General features: G+C 39.3%; 1 protein-coding gene across 1 annotated transcript in view; it reads right to left on the minus strand.

Moving 5' to 3' along the window:
* KALRN (kalirin RhoGEF kinase) overlaps positions 1-21678 on the minus strand; it is a 515545-nt gene that overhangs the window by 12054 nt on the left and 481813 nt on the right. The window contains exons 23-31 of the mRNA XM_078394494.1: positions 21410-21528; positions 19484-19550; positions 18696-18805; positions 18054-18123; positions 16637-16726; positions 11747-11839; positions 5055-5166; positions 3773-3963; positions 1387-1488 (exon numbers count right to left, since the gene is read on the minus strand). Coding sequence (XP_078250620.1) covers positions 1387-1488; positions 3773-3963; positions 5055-5166; positions 11747-11839; positions 16637-16726; positions 18054-18123; positions 18696-18805; positions 19484-19550; positions 21410-21528 — 954 coding nt within the window. The remainder of the gene's footprint in view (positions 1-1386; positions 1489-3772; positions 3964-5054; positions 5167-11746; positions 11840-16636; positions 16727-18053; positions 18124-18695; positions 18806-19483; positions 19551-21409; positions 21529-21678) is intronic.

Below are 21678 nucleotides of genomic sequence, written 5' to 3' on the forward strand. Positions count from 1 at the left end.
ATCGACATGGATTGGTTAGGAACATGACATGACCAGAGCAGAGTCAATAGTTCTTATGACCATGGAATTGGGCAGAATTCAGAGCAAGCAATCAAGTTAAATTTTATTTATTTATTTATTTATTTATTTATTTATTTATTTATTTATTTATTTATTTATTTATTTATTTATTGCATTTATACCCCGCCTATCTAGTCATTTCGACCACTCTAGGTGGCTAAAGGTAAAGAACATTAATTTGGAGCTAAATAAACTACAATTATGGAACTGATGCTGGCTGCTAATGCCCAATTCGTGACTGAAAATTACCTTCTACAAAGGTATTCCAAATAAACTAGAATGCCTAAGTAGTCTGTTATAGCTGGAACCTAGCAGTGCTGATTCTAGGTTCCACCCACTGGGTTCACATCTTAAGAGAGTGTTTTGCTCTCTCTGTGGTGTTAACTATCAAATGCAACAGCTATCCATTGGCACTATGGAGTAAAACATGCATAATTAGCTTTTTGCAAAAGGTTTTTGTGGGCTGGAAGCCACTTCATCAGATGAAAAAATGGAGCTGACACTGTAGTTACTTATATCTGTATCATCCTGGATCCAGTTTCCTGTCTGAAGACTAGTTCTGCTGCTCCACTATTATGAACATCATTACTGAATTTGGTAGGCAGGCCATCTACAATATGTTGGATGGTCAAGCAATCTAGATGTAAATTTCAAAGGGGAAGGGCCTGCAACACAAACTAACTTGTTTGCTTGTTTGTTTACATGCTGACCAATTAGAGAGTTTGTTGTTCCCGGGTAGGGAGGCTCCACCCCTGTTTCCGGCCCTCCTGGCCATGAGGTGTTTGAACCACCATTGTTGGTCAGCATTCCTGCACACGCTCTTCACCTGGAAAGATGTAAGACTCCATGCCGGCCCACTGAGCCTGGAGACCTCTCCAGCCACGTGGGGCCAGACCAGAAGAACGTTGTATTCGCTATTTTTATTCCTGTATCTACCTGAAACCTTCTAAATGCTTATCTTCGTGAGTACAATATAGATTTCTTTCTTTTATACAAAAAGGCCTCCTGAGTGTTATTCTTAAGTGCTAGTGTTTGGTGAGGGGCGGGTACAAAGGGAAACTTCTAGCTAAATTCTGCCTGAATCGGCTGGCACTTCCGCTGTGCATTTGTACTGGAATTCAGTACAGTACCAGAACTCTCAACACAATATGCATAACCGTTTAAAAGCCACATTCTGAACTTTTGGGGCAAAACATTAAACAATAAAATTCTTCTTCAAGATCCAACTGCCACATGTTTTACAATGGTACTACCTTGTGCAGATAAGCAAAAATATGCAAAAAAAGCAAGGAGAAATGCACAGAGAAAACAAGAGTAGAGACTCACTTTCAGCACAGTTTTGTTATCTGAGGAGGGAGTTCGTCCAGACCACAAGGCAAATTTGCAGGGATCTCCTTCCACATGTTCTGTCACTCCCAGTTCTGAGGTCTGTTAGAAATGAGAGATTATTAAGAATTCAATTTTTGAGATGTTTAGATCTGAGAATAGAAAGGAGCTCACACCTAGTATCATATACTGCAATGCCATGCAATGAATGCAACCATAATGAGCAATCTTAGCTGTTCCATGTGGCCTTTGTACTTTGCTTCTCAGGTGAAATAGAATAAAGCTATCTTCACGTCATTTGGTTATGTGGCATTGAACCGCTCACATCTTCCAAATTTGAGTACATGCACAGCCTTCTGCACGTCTCCCTCACAGCAAATCGCAGAGTTTTTTGGGGGGGGGAGGGGGAATGGTAATAAAGACACGATAAAATTGCATTCCAGAAATAAGAGAATGAGTGGGCACAATTTTTTTTAAAAAAAAGATTTTTTTGGTACAAAGACATTTGACAATACCTTTTCTAGACATTTCTTTTATTATTTTAAAGGGCACGGTTAAAGGCATTTTTAGAGTTTTATGCCATTTTTTCAAAAAGCCTACAGTTAGGATTTTCCTTAAAGTACTAGAAAATCACAAAAAAGCAATGAGCAGCGTAAATGTATGATTTGCGGGGGGGGGGGCAGGGACAGGGGGATGTAACAGCTATTAATTTATTTCTCTGGACCTTGCATTCAATTACTAGGGATGGGACTTTTGTGTTTTAGTTAAAGGTAAAAATAAAATATGACGAAGCTCTCTTTTTTCATTTTTGTGTTCTTTCATCAGTTACTGAAAGCGAAAATTAAACACAAATGATTTGCGTTAAAGAAAGAGGGGTTCATATGCACGTTTCTGGGGAAGCATTTTTGTTTAACCTTCCTTTCACCCTTTGTCTGCCATACTTCCTAAGATTTCTCATCTAACGGTGTTAACAAGGGCTGCTGTCAGCAACTAATCAGAATGTTTGGTGGAGGAGTGGGGGACTTTGAATATGTAAAAGGGTCTGAATTGTTTGGAACCCAAAGAGAGGAGTGCTGTGATCTTTCTTCACTTAGTTGTTCCTTGCGGAGTGCAAGCTCCCCACACCCTCCATCTTGAATTATGCTGCCTTTGTGCCTATATCTTGGATATTTCTCTTTACCCCCTTTCCCTTGATTTTTTTGGGGGGAGATCCCTATGCCAGAGAGAAAATGAGGCACTTCAAAAGGATCCAGGAAGTTGAGGGGGGGGTTGATGGAATGGAGGTTAGCAAACAGCAGGCTTCTCAATGGTAGTTGGAGTGGGGAGTGAACAAGTGGGGGGCAGCAGAATGGAACTGGGCAAAGGAGCTGACAGAGAGAGACAGGGGTGAGGAGGAAGCACACAGGAAAGGAAAGGAAATGGGAAGATGAATGAGAAGCAGCTGGTGTAGAAGTTGCTGAGGGAGATGGCAGGCAAGTGCCACTGGAGAAGTGATTCTTCTGCTGGAAACATCTGCTTTCAGTGGCAGGGGAAAATTATCATGAATTACTATGAGCACTGGATTATTACATAGCTGCATTACTATGAACACTGAAGGTTGACTAAAATTCTGCCTTCTCTGTGTGTATCTCGTTACTATAGCTGAAAAATATGGTTGAAGTCCCTCATTTCCAGATGACTTGTACCCAACTGGCCAGGATACTGGTGCATTCCTATAGCAGGCTTCTGCCCCCTACCCACTCTAGTTTCTCTTCTCTTTGTTTAAATCACAGTTTTACTTCCAGACAGAAAACAACCTCAGATATATAACTGCTTAGGATTTTATTTGGGGCTTACTCTCCTCCCCGAAATTTAAATTCAGTAACAGAGTATCTTGCTTCTGCTGAAGGTGTCTTTTGGGGAGGGGATGTTTTGTTTATTTATCTGGTTAAGTGTGGGAAGGGAAGTGGATTTTGTCACTCTGCCAATATGCCACTGGGTTGGGTGATTGATGATGATGGTTGATTGGGAGCAACCTGGGACATTGCTTTCTTGTTGTTCTATTGATTTTTCTTTGCCATGTAATATTGCCTGCTTTTCAAACTGACTGATTCTCTCTTGCCTTGGTTCTGTTTTTTTTTAAGTACGTAGTTTTAAGGGGTTCTTTGGCATTTTTGAACTACTGCCAGAAAACACACATGGGGGGGGGGAATGAAATGGCTTGAAATAGGCAACCCCTTTTGTATAAAATGAAAGGACCAGTGCATGAAAAACAAAATGGAAGAATCCAAAATGAAACAAATACATTTTCACTCTGCGTATCCCTATCAGTTCCATTATGAATTACTTTTTTAAAAAAACACAATTCTAAGTTCTTGCAAAGATACTGAAGCCCTCACAGACATACCAGTAATTTGTTTTTGTAAACATATTTAGTATGTCCTGCAGAATCTTTGATTTCTTTGCTGAAAACAAGAGAGATTTCAAAGAGAAACAAATGCCTCTCGCGTCCCTTTCGAATGAGAGACTTGGGGTCCCATACTTGGAAGGAATCCTGTAGAATCAGTTCTCCCTGAACATCCAAGTTTTCATCAAATCCTAGAAACAATATAAATTGCATCAAATAAAGCCATAAAACCAAAATTATCAAAACTGATAAATGAAGCTTGTTCTCTACATAATTATCAAAAGGAAAAGAGGAAAAATACATAGCATCTATTATACTAACACCATAAAATACTTCATAAAACTCAAATTGAATCTGACCTCCTTGCCAGCTTAAGCTTGAGTTTATTCTTTGTTTGACCATCTAAACCTTTTTTAATTAAAAAAAATCTCTAATAGCTTCAAGAAGATTCTCAGTGTGGTGTAGTGGATAGAGTGATGAACTAGGACTCTGGAGAACAGGGTTCGAATTCCCACTTGGCCATGGAAACTCATTGGGGGAGTGTAACTGGTAAATGCACTCCTTAAATATCTCATTTATCTTGAAAGCCTTATTAGAGCCACTATAGGTTGGTTCCAACTTGATGGCACAGAACACACACACACAGCTTGAAGAGGAAGAAGTTATAACTAACAGAAAGAGTTATAAAGCACCATGGCATCTTCAAGTATGCAAAAGGACCAAAGCACCTTCAAGTAGAACTGGGGAATGTCATTGTCTGAAACCCTGTACCAGGTATTGTGAGTCAGTGAAGACAATACTGACCTAAACAGAGAACAGTATAAAGCAGGGAAGGAATGTTCCCGGGAACCCAGAAAGGGATCACAATGTTTAGAGGCAAAAACAATGCCAGCACAGATTAAACATTTGTTGTAATTATATAGGATCACTGTACAAAATCACAGGTCCATAAATTGTGGCATATGATAAGAGGGAGTCACAGAATTATGACAAAGAAAGAATTGAGTACTTATTGAATTTGGACAAATCACAACAGCTTATAGTGGGAAGCATGTGTGTATGTGTTTGCTCATGTGTGTTTTTGTGTTTAAAAAGGAACTCATGAACATGTGGTACTTGATTTATGATTGGGTAGGTATTACTTTTGCAATTGGGCACATGAATCTTTATAACTACTCAGTTTTTGCAGTTATCTATATATTTATATGTAAAAGAGAAACTCCCCAAACCCTAAGCCAGTCCAGTTCAATGTATTCATATGCAACGGTCAAAATCTGCTTACCTTCCAACATGCTGACATGCATGGCATCATTGGCTTTCTTAGGAACACTGAGCATGACTTCTAAACCATCCTTGAGTTCTCCTTTTCCTTCTTCACAGCATGTTAAAAGCTCCTGGTAAGAAATATACAACAAAACTTAATCCCAGATAAGACTGCACCCATTTGGTTGCAGCTAGCCAGGAATTTAAACAGGGAACAAGGGACTATCTCATCAGATATAAATAATGTTGATATAAAATCGACATCAGGCACTCATTCTCAGTCTTATTGGCCAGTCTCCATTCACTAAGTGTAGTAAATTGCACTAAAGTAGACCAAATGAATCAAGAGGGATTTATTGAGTCAACTACTCTCTAAGTTCCATTGATTCAAATGGGCCTACTCTAACAGAGACTGAATTTAGCATAGTAGATTGCGCCTTACTTCACAGGATTTCAGCCACTATATATCCTAAAATATACATTGGCAAAATAGAAATCTGTATATATACATTCTTACAGTCAAAATGATAGAAGAGTAGAATTGGAAAAGCAATCATGTTGCAATCATCACATTAGTTTAAGACAGGCTTGTCCAACCTGCGGCCCGAGGGCCACGTGCAGCCCAGGTCAGCTCGTAATGCGGCCCAGTGCAATTTTTTATTTTTAAAGAAATTCCAAAGTTTCAAGTTACACTGCCGGCGCTTGCGGCCGGAATGTGGCCGGGGCATGTCACAACAGTAGAGGGGGAGAGAGGGAAGGAAGGAAGGAGCGGGAGGGGAGGGAAGGGGAGGGGACAGGGGGGCTGCGTGACTACATTGCGCCATTCCTGTCAATAGGTGGACCCCCTCCCGGCCCCATAAAGCCGCCGGAGTCGAAGCTGGCATCCTCTGCTGTCTGAGATCGCAGCTGCCAGTAAGTGTGCTTGGAGCAGGGCTGCGGAGGACGGCTAGGGCTGCCCCTCCATGCGGCCCAAACCAAATGTATGTGTGGCCCAAACCAAATTTTCATCTTCTAATGTGGCCCAGGGAAGGTGAAAGGTTGGACACCCCTGGTTTAAGAGGTACAAATCAAGCCAGTTCACCTCTAATTATGATTAAAAACAAACAAACTCCAAATCTTCAAGTGTTCCTGAGCACTAGGTATTCAATGCCTCACTAAGTTCTCTGTGATTCAACAAGATAAGCTCTACCCAGTTCTTTATAAAATCATATATTATCTTAATAAGTTATAATAATAAAGGTAGCATAGGAATAGCTTTAGAAGTTGCTATTTGGATTTGCACCTTTTCAACATCAACCTGTCACTGGTTCAACTGTTCTTTGTATGTCCACTTCTAAAGAAGAAGCCATCCTGGATAGCTGATCTTCAGAAGATCGTATGTCTTCCGTTGGTAATAGTGGATTGGTATCTACTACCTGTACATCAGGTGAAGTGGCAGCTATCTGTTCAGACAAGGAGATGAGTCAAAATCATAATTTTCAGATTCCACAGATCTCATCAAGACATTGGATCTTTGACTGAATGTGATAAAGTTGACCTGTTTCAATGCTTCTCATTAGGCATTGAAGCTGAAAATGCAGATGGTGCTGATGTGATAAGTACAGTTGCATGTGATACCAGAGATTGAAGTACATTGGTTGACATTGATGGTGGAAATATTTTGGCTGACACAGATGAAATCAGGCATGGTACCAGCAGTGGTACTGAATGCCATATCATTGGGAAAGAGAAAGAAATTGAAGGTCATGGAACTCAAATTGGAATCAGAACAGTGAAGCTGAAGTAATGGGTGGTATCACAGGTGGAAATAGTTCTATAGTTGGAAATATAACTGGAACCACTGGGAGAAGAATTTGAAGGATGGAGGCCAAAAGAGTTGGTACCAAAGACAGTTGTGGCTGAGTTGAAGCAGAAAAGAGTGAAGTATGCACTGCAAAAGATCTCTGGTATTGTGACAACAAGTGTCTGCAGGAGGGACTGCTGCTGAGGTAGTACAATTTAAGTTTATACCTGTCCCAAATATGCTATGGACATGTTGAGTATCAAGGATCATTCACCACAAAATACTGAAAGAATGATCATTTGTCTCTGCTTAGAGATTGGTACTTCCAATCATATGATAGGCAGTTAGACTGATGCTGCTGATGGGAACAATGTTATTCAGGATGGAGGTCAATGTATATTTTAAAAGATGGCGTGGTTACCCACAAAAACAAAACTCATATCTGTGGGATTGAACAGTCAGTTCTCTAGCACAAATTTGTTAAGCAGATTTTTCTTCATCTGTGGTGATTTCTCCAAATGTTATCCTATCAAGCAGCAATAGATCTGTTTTGGTAAATGCTGATCTTCTGTAGAAGCTATCTAAAGTCCCTGGTATTCCATAAAAGGCAACAGCAATCTCCACTGTAGATCTAGGAGACTGCATTCAAATTTCATCACCTGTAGATGACTGGGAGATTGTTTTCTGTGTATGAGGAGAAAAATTGAACACCAGGAGATCTAGAGTCATGATGGAATGGTCTTCCTTTTGTGAAGGTCTTCCTTTTGTGCTTTATCCTTCTTTTTCTCATAGTTTTTTCGCCAAGTTCCTTAAACGCAATTTTGACATCAAGTTTATCAGTGCTATCAACTGCACTGGCTCTGATACTGTTGATACAGTAGGTGGTGCAAAAAAAAAAATCTGAGATCAATTTCACAAGTGATTCCCTGAACTTCAAATGGTCTGTGACACTGGCATTTCCATCAAACGAATGGGATGTTTGCAGACAGCCACTGGCTTGAGAAGCTGATGTTTATCTGAGGATTTGGGGGAAAAAACCTAACTTTTCCCAGAGCACCATTTGAAATCCAGTCTCACAGTTTTTGCAGGTTTACGGTGTGGACTTGGAAGCAGTAGTTTGTGTGCTTGGGTAAATGCCTCCTGTGTTCAGATGCTGCTCATTTGAACACAGGAGGCACTTAGAATGTCTACAAATCAGTGTTATTTTAGTGCTGCAAGTTGAGCATTTTTTAAAATACAGACATTGGTGCCATAAAACTAGGCACGATCATCCACAAGGGACAAGAAAATGGATTAAAAAAACCCACCTAAGTTTATTTGCTATTGCCATTATTCAGCTAAGTAACATGAAAAGAAGAGAATGTTGACAATACACAATATACAAGAGAAATATTAGCTAAATCAAAGCATAGGGAGAGTTGTTCCTGAAGAATGTTGCTTCATAAGTGGATGAAAATGGACTTAGGGAAAAACCAATGATATGCATAAAGTTGGGCTCCTAAAGAAAGTAATCGGGTTACTCTACAAGTTTCTAGAATATTCTGAGCAGATGCAGAAAAAGCCCAAAGACATGAGTCACAGAAACATTAATAAACTGCTTCAAAATGCCACCTTTCAATTTCTAGAAGGCTGCACTCAAGGATGGTGACATGCCAGAGAGGTATCGCTCACTAGTGTTCCCCATTCTACCTCACACAGTTTTAATTGTGTGAAGAAACAGACAAGCTGAATAGGAAACAGTCTGTGATAGTTCTCTGGGGAAAAGCCCCACAGATTGTCAGGTGTACATTTCCTACCCAAGGGCAACAACTGGTAATGGTGTGTATGTGTGAGTGTTGACATGAAGCACCAGCTCATTACTTTTGGCTGGTAAAAACTGCTTGGAGGCATTTTTCAGCAATCCTTAGATCATTTTCTTATCTTATTAGATGGATTCCGCCACCACCCAACACACCAAGTAACAAAAAGCAACAAGTAACTCAACTGCAAATAACAAGTAATAGAGTTGAAGGTGGAAAGGATTAACTTAGAGCAAGTCAGTAGTCTGATGGATTCTATGCTACTGACATTGCTTTTGTACAAACACTGCCAACCAGCTTGTTGTATCTGTGATTTGTCATGCCTGTTCAGCCTGTAGATTTGTAAATAAGCAAACAATTTCCTGTCTTCCAAAAGAAATTAGCATTGGAAGAGCTACTTTGAACTTTCTGGGAAAAAGGAAGCATGAAACAATACCTTTCAATCAAGTCTGCTTCCCCCCCCCCCTTCTACAGTGATACAAGAAGTAAAACACAAAATTCCAGTGCATAGAAATATTCAAGCACACATTTAGTTACAGCTCCCTTTCAACCTTTTACTCCATTGTTATTTTTTATGACTGTAAGATAAAAAGTATTTGCAACATGCAATTTCCTAAGATTCAAGGACAACTCAAGACTACAGTTAAAAGTGTACAATTAATTATGAAGGGAACAGGGACACAGATGCCCCCGTCAGTGGTCCATTGAGTTCCAACACAACCCCCTTTTTTAGAGAACTCTGTCATAGAAACAACTGGGCAACACCAACAAAAAGGCAAGTCACCAAGGAGAGTTGGTCTAGGGACAGTGGGATGCAGACTGAGGCCTACATAGTGGCATCTATGCTAGAAGTGGGAGGTAACCCTAGCAGGAGGAGTAGGGAGCAAATATATCTGCAGTGGATGGGTGAATATAAGAAGGTGACTTTGCTGCCAAAAGAGGGGAAGAAGAGAAGGGCCTGGAGAAATCAGAGTCAAAGGAAGTGGATAGCACCGAAAAAGAAGAAGGACCCATTGCCAAAGGAGAGAAAGAACAGTGAGCTCTAGAAGAGACTATAGAGGAATTAGGTAAAGGAAGTGAAGTTCAAAGTGAGCCTTCAAAGGAAGGAGAATTAGAGAAAGTGGAAGGGGATGATACCCAAAAGGAATGGACATGAAACTCCTAGATAGAAGACTCACCTGGTGAGGAACCAGAACCATTGGGGAAGTGGGACTTCATCTACAAGGAAGATCCTTGGAGTGGAGCTCTGTGTGCCAAAAGGGGAGGATGAAAGATACAAGATCCCCAAGGTCAACCCTTGTATAGGGGTAAGTGGGAAAGGAGGGAAGCCAGAAAGGCATGAAAGATGGGTCCCATGGCAAACCAACACTGGAGCATCAATAATCAGAGGGAGTTGAGAGGAAGGGGCCAGGGGAATAAGCAACCAGGAGAAGTCTGCCAGTCTAACCTGCCTTCATTGTAGGCATACGGTGGCCCCCTCCTAGGACTTGAGCAGAGAGTTGCTAGATCACCATGGGGGGAGAGTGTGTGACAGACAGATGAATCCTAGGGCCTAATGAAGAGTGTTACTGGTGGAACTAGACTCATTCAGAGGAGTGAAGGTGGAGGAGGAATTCTATAGTGAGAGACTAGGGACCAGCGACAGGAACTGGAACCCCAGAGAATAGATTGAATGCCAATCCTGTTAGTGTTCAACACCTCCTGAGTTCAATAAACCCTGTTTTGTTTCAGTCAGGTGGCCTGGAGTCCAGGATGGACAAAGGAAATCCTGCTATCCCTGCAGACATTGGTGGAACTCACAACAGCTAACTATTTTAACAGATCATAATCTAGGTATTATTCTCATGATGACACAGAGGAGACTGGAAATTTGTGTAAAAGGTATACCTTATGCACTTGCTACTGATGACTGACCACAAGGTAGAAGGAATGTGGCAAGAATCTTGAATGTTCTTAAAAGCCCGTAAGCCAATAATCCTCAGAGTTCACACTTGCAAAATCAGTCACTAACTAGTATAAAGACAGATATGATTTTTTTAAAACACTAGAAACAATAATAGTAGAAATAAGATCTATCTAAGTGAATGTGAGCAGCTGATGATTACACCCTCAGATAAATTCACAAACATTTCAGATGGATTTGGGCAGGACAGTGGGCTATACTTACTAGTTCTTTCCCACCAGCTTCTCAAAATAAACTGTGGATCCTTTTACTCACAAATCTCTAATTAAAAGCAGAAAACACTTTTCTACGCAGTTTATACTACTGATGTGGAAAACAAGCAAACATGTAATAAAAATGCATTATGAGGCTAGCTCAGATTGTTTGAATTCAGTTCCCTTCCTTCCATAAGGCAGGAGTGATCAGGCTATCTTGCTGCTCTCCTACTGCTGCCACTGCTACCCTCATGCTTCTCATGCCACCAGCCATCCTTAAAGGACCATAATATTTTAATAGGGTTTACAAGTGCCAAATCCAACATTACCTAAACTCAGATTTTGCTGCCAATTCTTGTGTTTTATACAGAAAATCAAATGCATGAAATGGGTTGATACCACATCCATTCATGGATGACCAGTAACATCCAAGGAAGGGCAGGCTCACCAGGTAAGTAGGCAAGAAAAGCAGTAGCTCCTGCTGCTACTTTTGTGCCAATACAAAGGAGAGACTGGCATTTGTATGCTCTGATCCAGCCCCATAGGTTTTTTTTTTTTTTTTTGCTGTGATATAAACATAAAGGAAGATGAGCAAAACTGAGAAAGTGACCAACAAATATTTGGAAACAACCTGATGTATTGAAACAATATTATGTTTAGTTGTCATGTATGGTCTCTTTATCACTTAAGTAGGGATGTTACTTAACTGTTATTCTGTATGAACTGTGATAACCAAGTATTGTGACTACAACACGGGATTTTCCAGAGCTTGGGTTGGTAGCCAAGGCAAAAATGATAGGGAAAAACAGTGAAGACAGAGGAAATGGAAGATACCGGTGGCAACAAACAAAGCAGAAACTGCAATGCTGTATTAGTCCATGAAATGTTCTATAAGACATGAATGCATCAATTTGCTATTTAAAAGATTATGTAAATAAATATCAGAAGAATTATAACAAATCACAAAGGTACCTTTAATAAAAGTTGATATTTAGTAATCCTCTGGACAGGTTTAATTAGGTAGGAGGAAATGGAATTGGCCAAACCATGTCTTTGTTGAATTTCCTTTAAAAAGGTTAAAAAACAAGAAAGGAAAACCACAACAGTTAAACATACAGTAAGAATGCATGAAAAGGTTGCTGAATTTTATTGAATTTCAAAATCAGTCATACATAATCAAGTTTAACAGCTAAGTATCTCAACCGACCAGTTGTTTGCAGCTAATAATTATGCCTTCGGGGATACAATTGTGTGGTTTGTTTTTAAAAAAACAAAAACAATATATCAGAGATCATTTTCAATACCTCCTGAGACCATTTAGAGTGAACTGTTTTATGCAGACAGTCTGCATAAGGTTCTGCCCAGAAAATAAACTGTTTGCTCCAATCAGATATGTACTGCCATAACATTTTCTGTTTCTTTATGTGGGAATTAAACACTATCTTTAGATATTCCTCATTAAACCTGAGATTACCTTAAGTATTAGTTCGGAACATAAGAAAGTTACTTTTGGGCATGGTACCTCTGCCAATTCCCAAGCCAGCATAACCAGTATTAAAGAGCAGGAAGGGTAACTGTCACAAAAAGTAACTTCTTCAAAGCTCCAGAATTCATGTTTATGGTTAGATGACTGTAGGTCACTATGGTACTCTGCCATATGAGACTTAAGATTGTTTAATAATCTATAGGAACTCTTTGGGGGTGGTTTATTAATCCAGACCTTTGAAATTGATGGGCTAGAACATGAATGACACTTTCCTCTTTAGCAAGTCAGTTATAGCTTCCTGATTCTCCTCATGATCCCTAGCCATAGGAGAGTCCTCACAGATTTCTTTAACTTGCTATCTATGTAGTTCCGTAAGTGCAATGACACCCTTCAAAACATCCATATTAGAAAAGAGGTGCTTACGTTATGGCAGTAACATCCCAAGGAAATAAGAGGGTCCCTGAACTTAAGGGGCGGAAATTGTTGAATTCCAAGGCTCCAGAGTCTCACATGAGTGGTAGTTGTTCTCATAGGGAAGCTGGGGTTTATAATACTGGCTTCCCTTCTGTACTGACTCTTTGAAAAATGAGAAAGTAACACATCCACAGCAACAGCTCTGCTAAATAATGGGGCAGATGCTGAGTAAAACCAGCCCACTGCTGTCTGCATTCCACAGATATAGGATCATACCTTGGAAATAAGTGCAACAATTCATTCTTCTCCTCCATGACTGATTCCTAATTACACAGTTAGTTCAAGTTACTAAAATAATAAAAGCACAAAAGCTAGCATGGAGGTTGCATCTTGTGATGGTCCCACACATTGAGGGTCTCCTCAATTTCCCAGAGCCTATGGCACATATAATAAAGCAAAAGGGGGAAGAGACCCATCTACACCGCCTCGAACTCCTTGGAGGAAAGGCAGGATGTAAACACAATAAATAAATAAATAAATAAATAAATAAATAAATAAATAAATAAATAAATAAATAAATAAATAAATAAATAAATAAATAAATAAAAGACTTGTATATAATACTATTATTTGCATTTTGATTTTCATATTAGTTCCTATTATTAATATATTAATTCCTATGCCTTCTAAGTAATAGTACTTCCTAAGTGCTTTATCTCAGGAATTTTTACAGTGGAATAAAGTAACGTATTTGCTTTCATGCTCTGAGACATAATGGTCAGAATTCCATTAGTTATGCCTCCCAGATGACTTGGCATGCAACTGAAAATATGTACATTGACTTAACTTGCAGCAATTTGCCACAGAGATTTACACTGGCTGTGTTACATTGTTTAAATATGTAATAGGATTCCAGCCAGTCATTTGTCTAAAGCAGTGGTGGGCAAAGGGCAGCCCTCCAGGTATTATTGGACTGCATCTCCTGTTGCCCTTAGCCGGTGTGACCAATATAAAACAATGCTGAGCAATGCATTACAGCAACATCTGGTAAAAAACACTTTGCTCATCCTTGGTCTAGTGCTACCAAATGAGCTATAATTTGCATGCAACGTAATCAATTCATGGCAAAAGCTCTTAAATGTCACACTATACTAACACCAGATTCTATAGCCAGGTTGCCCACTGTTTTTGTTTTATTTGCACAGAATGTAATTTCTCTGAAGGAAAAGCACAATCCAACACTTACATGCATGAGCTGGGAAGAATATAGGTGATCATGGATTAGAAAGAACATACTAGCTGTGCATTAATGTTGCTCTTTGGGGAGGGATGCAGGGAAAGGATCTAAATTTATTAGAGACTATAGATTCACCAAGCTCTTTTTGTCCTGCATTTTCATTTGTGGGTGGGTATGGGTCTGAGAGCTAGGTAGTATAGGACTTTTAGTTCTGATCTAGATTCCTGCCAGCTAACTCTTAGAAAAGCATTTCCAGTTGACAGTTGGGTCCAACATTAAATGAAAAGCTGTTAATGTCCCCAGAGCACCTAAATTCTACCATTAGATTTTCTAGCTCTGATTATCTGTTCCTTTGCTTTTGCAGAGTACATATGAAGAGGTGACCAAATCAAGCCAAGAACATTTTGCAATCGTTTTACATGATTGAATGACTATATTAACAGCTAGGAAAAAGTACAGCTAAGCTTTAAAGAAATGAACCTTCCAAAATGCACAAAAAGTCAGTTTTTAAAAAAAATCTTGTAGCTTTTCAGGAGAAAAGGATTCTGTACCCAACAGGCTTTAAAAAGCCACGATCCATTAGGAAAAGAAAATGGGTTGAAATGTCAACTTTTGGGTATTAAACAATACCAAAATGTTTCCAACCAGTCTGGCCTGGAAGAGCTTAAGAGGAGAAAATGCTTTTTAATCTGCATCAACACCCTGTTAAATGTGTAAATCTCCGGGGAATATTTCATCCCTTCCAAAGCCTTTGAATAGGCTAGAATGCCACCTGCTGGTTAGTGACTGTAACTCTGGTATACAGTATATTTTCACCAAGGGGAAAAGGGTAATTCAAAAAAAAAAAAGACTATGTACTCTGTTATATATTTTTAATTAAAGGGAAAAGGGTAATTTCAAAAAAAGACTATGGAACTGTGCTCAATTAAAAATAATACTCTTCTCTTTATAGTTTGCTTTTGAACATTTATGTGGAAAGCAGTGGCCGCTGAAGTGAACAGCAGAAATATAACCAACAGTATGCAATGCAGCATGCACTATAAAGTTCTAGCAGCTACATCTAGGGGAAAAGACTGTCAAGGGATTGTATATCCGATTAGAGACTTTTAATTTTGGATTCAATTAATGTCATACCAGGGAGGGTCTGGATCTGGCAAACCTGGAAGCCTCTGTGTTATGCCATTAACTGAGGATGGCTTTGTGCTATAAGAAAGACTGTCTTGCTGCTAATTTTTGTTTGCACACTATGGATGAAACCTTATGACCAGTGGAACAAACAGGCATAGTGAGGAAAAGAACTGTGCTGGTGGAAAGGGTCAATTCTCCTCACTCTGTGTTGAAAGGGGCTCTCTGTGGTTGTTATCTAGTGAAGAGAAGGAAGAGCCAGTCACGATTTATAATGTTTCTTCTAGTTAATCTATAAATAAAGCAGAATCAAATCATTTCCCCCAAATTTTCAATCATGGTCTTACCAATAAGGATGACAGGGATGGTGTAAACAGCTTTAAAGAATTTGAAAAATTGCATATTTTGTGATCTGAACAAAAATACAGCCCACTTTGGATTTGTTTTTTGACTTACAATGCTAAACATTAAAGACTTCCATTATTTCTTTTTTCGTGACTTTCTTCAATTCTCCAGAAACACTTGTTTGTTCATCTGTATTGGTAGTGCGGGGAGATACTTAGGGTGTAACTAGTCAGGCCAGATCATGCTAAACAGTGTTGCTTTGAGGTATACTATGTCATGGGGGAGTGGAATCCCTGCATCTACATGCAAAGATCATGTGGTATCGGGGCAGGAAACCACGCCACACATCAAGTGACTCCATTATGCCCTTTCTTCATTTAAAAAGAAGATGGGAAGAAAAAATAACAAATAAAATCTCCCTTCCTCTGCAGGGAAGTAGAAGGAAGCTTTCATTTTTTAAACAATTATAACTAGCATAGCACATCAGTGCTGCATTACAAGCATTTTAAAAATAAAAACAATATTGTTTCTTTTCACTCCCCCTCCATGGAGGAACAGGAGGAAACTCAATTTTCCAAGATTTTGAGCTGCTTTGGTTTGATCCTGGTAATCAAACATGGTGAAACAAAATGGATCAATTCTACATGCACTAGGAAAAAAAAGGGCCCTGACAGGCGTGGGTGGGCAGGGATTAGGGATGGGCTAGTTTACAATGGCCTGTACATCATGTAGTTGCCAGAAAAAGGCACAAACCAGCCTGTCCCCAAACCGGACGAAGTTATAGGATGAATCCCCATCTAGTTGACCCCCTAGATATGTAACATACAGGGGTATGTGGTTTCTACTTAACTGAAATTAGTAATTTAAATTACAAATTATAGAACATTAGGTACAATGTTAATGCAGGCAGCTTTTGCATTAGCCTGGGCTTTTTTTAGCTACTGTGGGGAACGCTGCTACAGTGGCTACAGATGTTTTCAGCCTGGATACTGCTTTCTAGAAGGGGAAAAATCCCTAGATGGTTACATGAGAGGTTTTGTGTTTTTTAAGATGCAAACCAGCAAATTCTTCATAGCTGCTGATATTCCACCTTTTTCTTGAGGGCCACTGAAAGAATTAAACCATACATTTATTTAAAGAGAGAAACAGAGGGAGAGAAGAATCAGAAAAGAAATAATGAAAGAGAGATGATGGAAGACAAAATAGCAGTGCTTATCTTTGTTTTGACTGACAGGGACAAAGAATAAGTGCTTACATCAAAGAATGTTCCTGCATGCTCTAGAATCAATTGGCTGGAGTCTGGTTTATTTTTGCAGTAGGTGACATACATCTGAAATTTATCAGCCTGTGAAAATAAAGATGAGGGTGAGAGAAATTTCCACTGCTTTGTATTAAGCTTCCACACAAGAAATTAAAAGGTAAATATGTTCCCTCAACAAAACAAGCATCCCAGGTTAATGGAACAACAGAAGTATAATATATGTTTCATATCAGGATTAGAGATAGGCACAAACCTGAAAAATGACGATTTGTGATGGTTTGTGGTTCATAGTTAGCCATGACCCCCCACAAACAATCAGAAAACTGAACCAGTTTGCAATTTGTTTTTTGGCTCATGCTGGGGGTGGGAGCTACCTGCCCTTGTTGCACCACTGCCTCCTTCTCCACCTCCCTGAGTACCCTTCATTGCAGGGAAGCCAGGGTGCTGCCTCTGAGCATGCGTCCGCCTCCCAGCTGATCACCAATATAGCAGAAGAATCAAAACAGAGGGGATTGGGTGCTGAAAGAGGAAACAGGCAGTAGTCTCCTTTGCGCTACGCTGCCACCATCAGGCCTCTTGACAGAAGCGAGACATTTTGTGTTGAGTTACAATTGGCCATTTGGATGGCAGGCATTAATTTTTGAAGAAAAAAATTCCTTACAGAACTTTCCCATCCTACAATTCCAATTGAAGGAATTTAGGAAAGACTGACAGAACTGGGCATATTTAGCCTTGAGAAAAAAGGACTGAGGGGAGATATTATAGCACTTTTCAAATACATGAAAGGTAATCATACAGAGGAGGGGCAGAATCTGTTCTCGATCATCCCAGAATGCAGGACATGTAACAATGGGCTCAAACTACAGGAAACCAGATTTAGACTGAATATCAGGAAAAACATCATAACTGTTAGAGCAGTATGACAGTGGGACCAATTACCTCGGGAGGTGGCGAGCGCTCCAACACTGGAGGCATTTGAGAGAAAATTGGACAACCATCTGTCAGATCTGCTTTGACTTGGATTCCTGCACTGAGCAGGGGTTGAACTCGATGGCCTTACAGTCCCATTCCAATTCAATTATTCTATGAAGTTAAATCATCTGAGGATGTGGTCACACAGGGAAACAGATCCCATTTTGGACCATTCATGGAGTGTTCTGATGCAGTCTATTCACCAACAATAATATGATGTACAAGGACAAGCTAAGCCCAATCCATGCTAAAGCTGGACCTTTCTGGTCCAGCTGTAGGGCTACTACTTTCTAGGGCAGGCTGGAGCAAGTTCCTAATAGACAGAACAGTCATTTCAAGGGAATGTTCCCTGCAAGGAATCCTTTTCCAGTACAACTGGAATCCCCATTATAGATGTGAAATAGCCATTACCAAATGGTATTACTTTAAGACTCATTACCCAGGTGACAAAGCAGTGACCCACATCTTCAGGGAGTTGTTCATATTTTTCTAGTTCTTTCAGAAAAATGCTGAAAACACAAGAGATACAACTCTAGTTACTTACAACTTGATTAGACCTCCCCACCCAAACAGCCTACACAGTTTCTAATATTGAATATAAAGGACAACTTTTATCTTCCAGATGTTTTTCAGCAGCCCTCCCCCTCCCACCTTATCAGCTCTAGCCAGGATAGCCAAAGGTGAGCAATTATGAGAGTTGCAGTTCAAAAATATCTGAAGGCACATAACTACCTGTTCCTGGTTTATACTAAGCAGTCCTTTGGAATGCTATTTGTATAAACGGGTCAGAGAATGAACATCTTGCACATGGCAGTGAAACTGGTATATGACAAAATATTCCAGTATACACGTAATTTGGAAACGACCTTTCAATTTCATATTGGATTTTGTTACACAGGAGCTATTTACATCTCTATAGGGCACCATGCACTCCCAAATGTTTTCCATGTTAAATTCTACAACATAATTATTTTCTTTATACATAATTGAGGATCCACTCTCGGCACACTAATGTGGCCTGACAGAACAGGCTAATCTCTCAGAAATGATTTATAAAATCAAAATAAATACCAAAGCATACTTATTATGAAAGTCGTAGATCTCCTGGATGTTGCCAAATATTATATGCTCTTTGTTAAGAATTCCTGGGGGTATCTCCTCCACTCCACTCGTCATTTCCCAAAGGTATGTCTAGAAGACAACAGCAGAGCTTAAACACAGAGAAGTAGTACACAACAAAATAATGTATCTTGTCTTCTCAAAGGCACAGAATATGTGAAAAATTGTGTTCCAAGTTTTAGAATATAATCATCAATCTGCACAACTGAAAACAAACAAGATTATTGTAGATATTTCAGTGACATGGGGTATATCCAATTTCAACAGTCTAGACAATATAGCAGACGCTTCTGAGGTCAAGTACAATTTTGTTTTTGTGCTACACAAACAAAACTCTTTTCTGAGGTCTAGTTGGAACATCACTCTTTCCATTTTACTCTCTCATCATCCTGCACTGAATATCTACCAGAAAGGCAGTGGGTAATTTCTGTACACACATCAATTGCAGATACATTTCACAACAGTTCACCTGTGTAGAATATAAGATACAGATGATACAGGAACAGATAGTTCATATGTGAACATCTCTAACAGCAGCCTGCAGAGCCTTATGAATTTCTGCATAGGCTCCCTCTGCTGTAACATTCCGAGCAGATTATATTCTTATCAGTCTCTGCTACAACAGAAGACCATAGCAATAGATCACACTTCCTTTTCAGGCCTTTGATATTTACAACAAAATTGATTAATAAATCAGAAACACAGTAGAAACTATTAAAAAGTTACATTGCTGCTTGCCGTGCAACATACCTCCATGCATTCATGTAAATCTCTGACATAGGCCTTCTCAGTCTGGAGCAGTTCAGCCATGATGAATCTAATGAGAAAAATACCTTTTAATAAATTAATATTAAAGAAGCACAATTGTACAAATGCACTAAGAGTCTTGCATCCAGTTGTGTCCATCAACTCTTTGAACTAGTGGAGGCTTCTGTAAATTGGGGAGTGCTTTTTTTAAAAAAAAATTCCCCCTCCGCTGTATGCCGGCTCCCATATCACTCCAAAATCTCACCCAGAGAGCTGCAAGAAATTTTGGAATACCATGGAGATAGCTCACATGGCTGCAGGGAAATGGGGTCACTTGCTTCTCTTCCCAACACAACAACAGCAACAACCCCCTTTGTAAATAGAGAGACACAACCAGATATGACCCAGCATCACTAAGGGAGTGAGGGGAAGTTTAAATGCCATTTAGACTAATACTACAAATGTTTTCTCAGGAGTAAGCATGTACAGTATTTCAGCTCTTATCTTTCTAGGCAGCTTGAATTAAAACATGTGGGTGAAGAATAAAATACAGTTTATGTGCCAGTCTCACGATACATTATCAACTTCCACATCAGAAAAATGTCCTTCCTCAAGGAGTTCAAACAAGGACGGGCAGAGAGGGAGAACTGGAGGGCTATTTTTCAAATCTGCCAAGAACCCAAGGAGTTGTGGTCAAAGTGAGAGGGATAATGACCAAATTGACCAATTACCTGTTTTAAAACAGCTACATTTCATAGGTTATAGTCACAAAGTTACTGTAATTTTATCAATGTTTGCTTCAAAGTATTATTTATTAGAGTTAAATAAGGTTTTACTAAGGTTTTCAAATGTACTAATGGTTTTATCAAGCTTTTATGAATGTTAAGGCTAACTGGGGATTATGTGGCTGAACTTTAATTAATGTTCCTTATTTAGCTATTAAAGAGAACTTACTGCTTTTATTTCTGTTTAAAATGTCTCTTTGCCTTAATAAGTTTAATTGAATAAGAAAGTCTTCAATGGCCATTTTTACTTCACGAGTAATGACATGTTGACTGGATTGTCTCTTATTTCCATTACTAATTGAACTGGTTAGGGACTGTTTAGACATTAGTGAACCACAGAGCTAGCATTCTCTGATGCCTAAAGTGTCCCAAACCAATGAGATTGTTAAAGAAAGCAGAAAACACTCCAATCAACAAACAACATAGATTTAAATTGCATTCTGGGACGTAAACACAATCAATTTAAGATAATGATCAATTAAGATTATTTAAATCAAAGAACAGGCATTTTAGACCAAAGTAAGAGCTGTACGCTCTCTTTAACAACTAAGTAATTTAAACTAGCACTAATTAGAGATTTTTTAAATCCTCTAATGTGACTGGGAAGCCACTGCAGAGCCATAAAAGCAACCAAGATACCATGGATTGCAGCAATTATGCTGTTGCTTTTTTTTTTCAGATCACAAAAATAGCTTGGGGCCACATGCAGCACTTTGCACTACCCAATGTAAAGACAGAAAACTGGAATCTTTTTTTTTCCATTAAGAAGATCTCACAGGCTCTCCACCTTGCTTGATTTTTTTCACACAAACCCCAGCAAGATACTGTGCCACTGCCCTGCAGATTTGAAATTAATAATAAAAAACAAAACACTGTCTAAAAATGTCCTTTGGTGCAATACAGAAACACAATTATGTTTTCAGGATGCAGACTGATCTCAGGTTCGGTGTAACAATTCTGTCACACACATCTTACTTTTGTTCAAATTCTGGACTTCTGCCTACACAATATCCTGTACAATGTACAGAAAACTACGTGCTGCCCCCCTCACAATTATGTCAGCCTCCTGAGTTGCCGAGATGAAACCAGTGCTGCTTGCCATTCCTGTTATATGTTGTTGAGGCATCCTTTTCTCACCACTTACTCTTTCTTTCTGGCTGACTTCCTTTTTTCTTCATTAGCTTCATGATTGGCATCTCGTAGCTTCACCTCCCGATCTGACAGACTTGCTGGAATGATGTCTAATTCTAGGTCCTTGTTATCCTGAAAAAAGTAGTGACTTGGATTTTAAACACCTTCCTATCCTTTGTGAAAGTCTAATGACTGACAGAGCAAAAGACATGAAAAGAATGACAATAGAATTGCAAGAAAAAAAAACACAGAAAAAGAAGAAACATAGGCAGAATTCTACTT

The sequence above is a fragment of the Pogona vitticeps genome, chromosome 1 (assembly GCF_051106095.1).
Source record: "Pogona vitticeps strain Pit_001003342236 chromosome 1, PviZW2.1, whole genome shotgun sequence".
Taxonomy (NCBI): domain Eukaryota; kingdom Metazoa; phylum Chordata; class Lepidosauria; order Squamata; family Agamidae; genus Pogona; species Pogona vitticeps.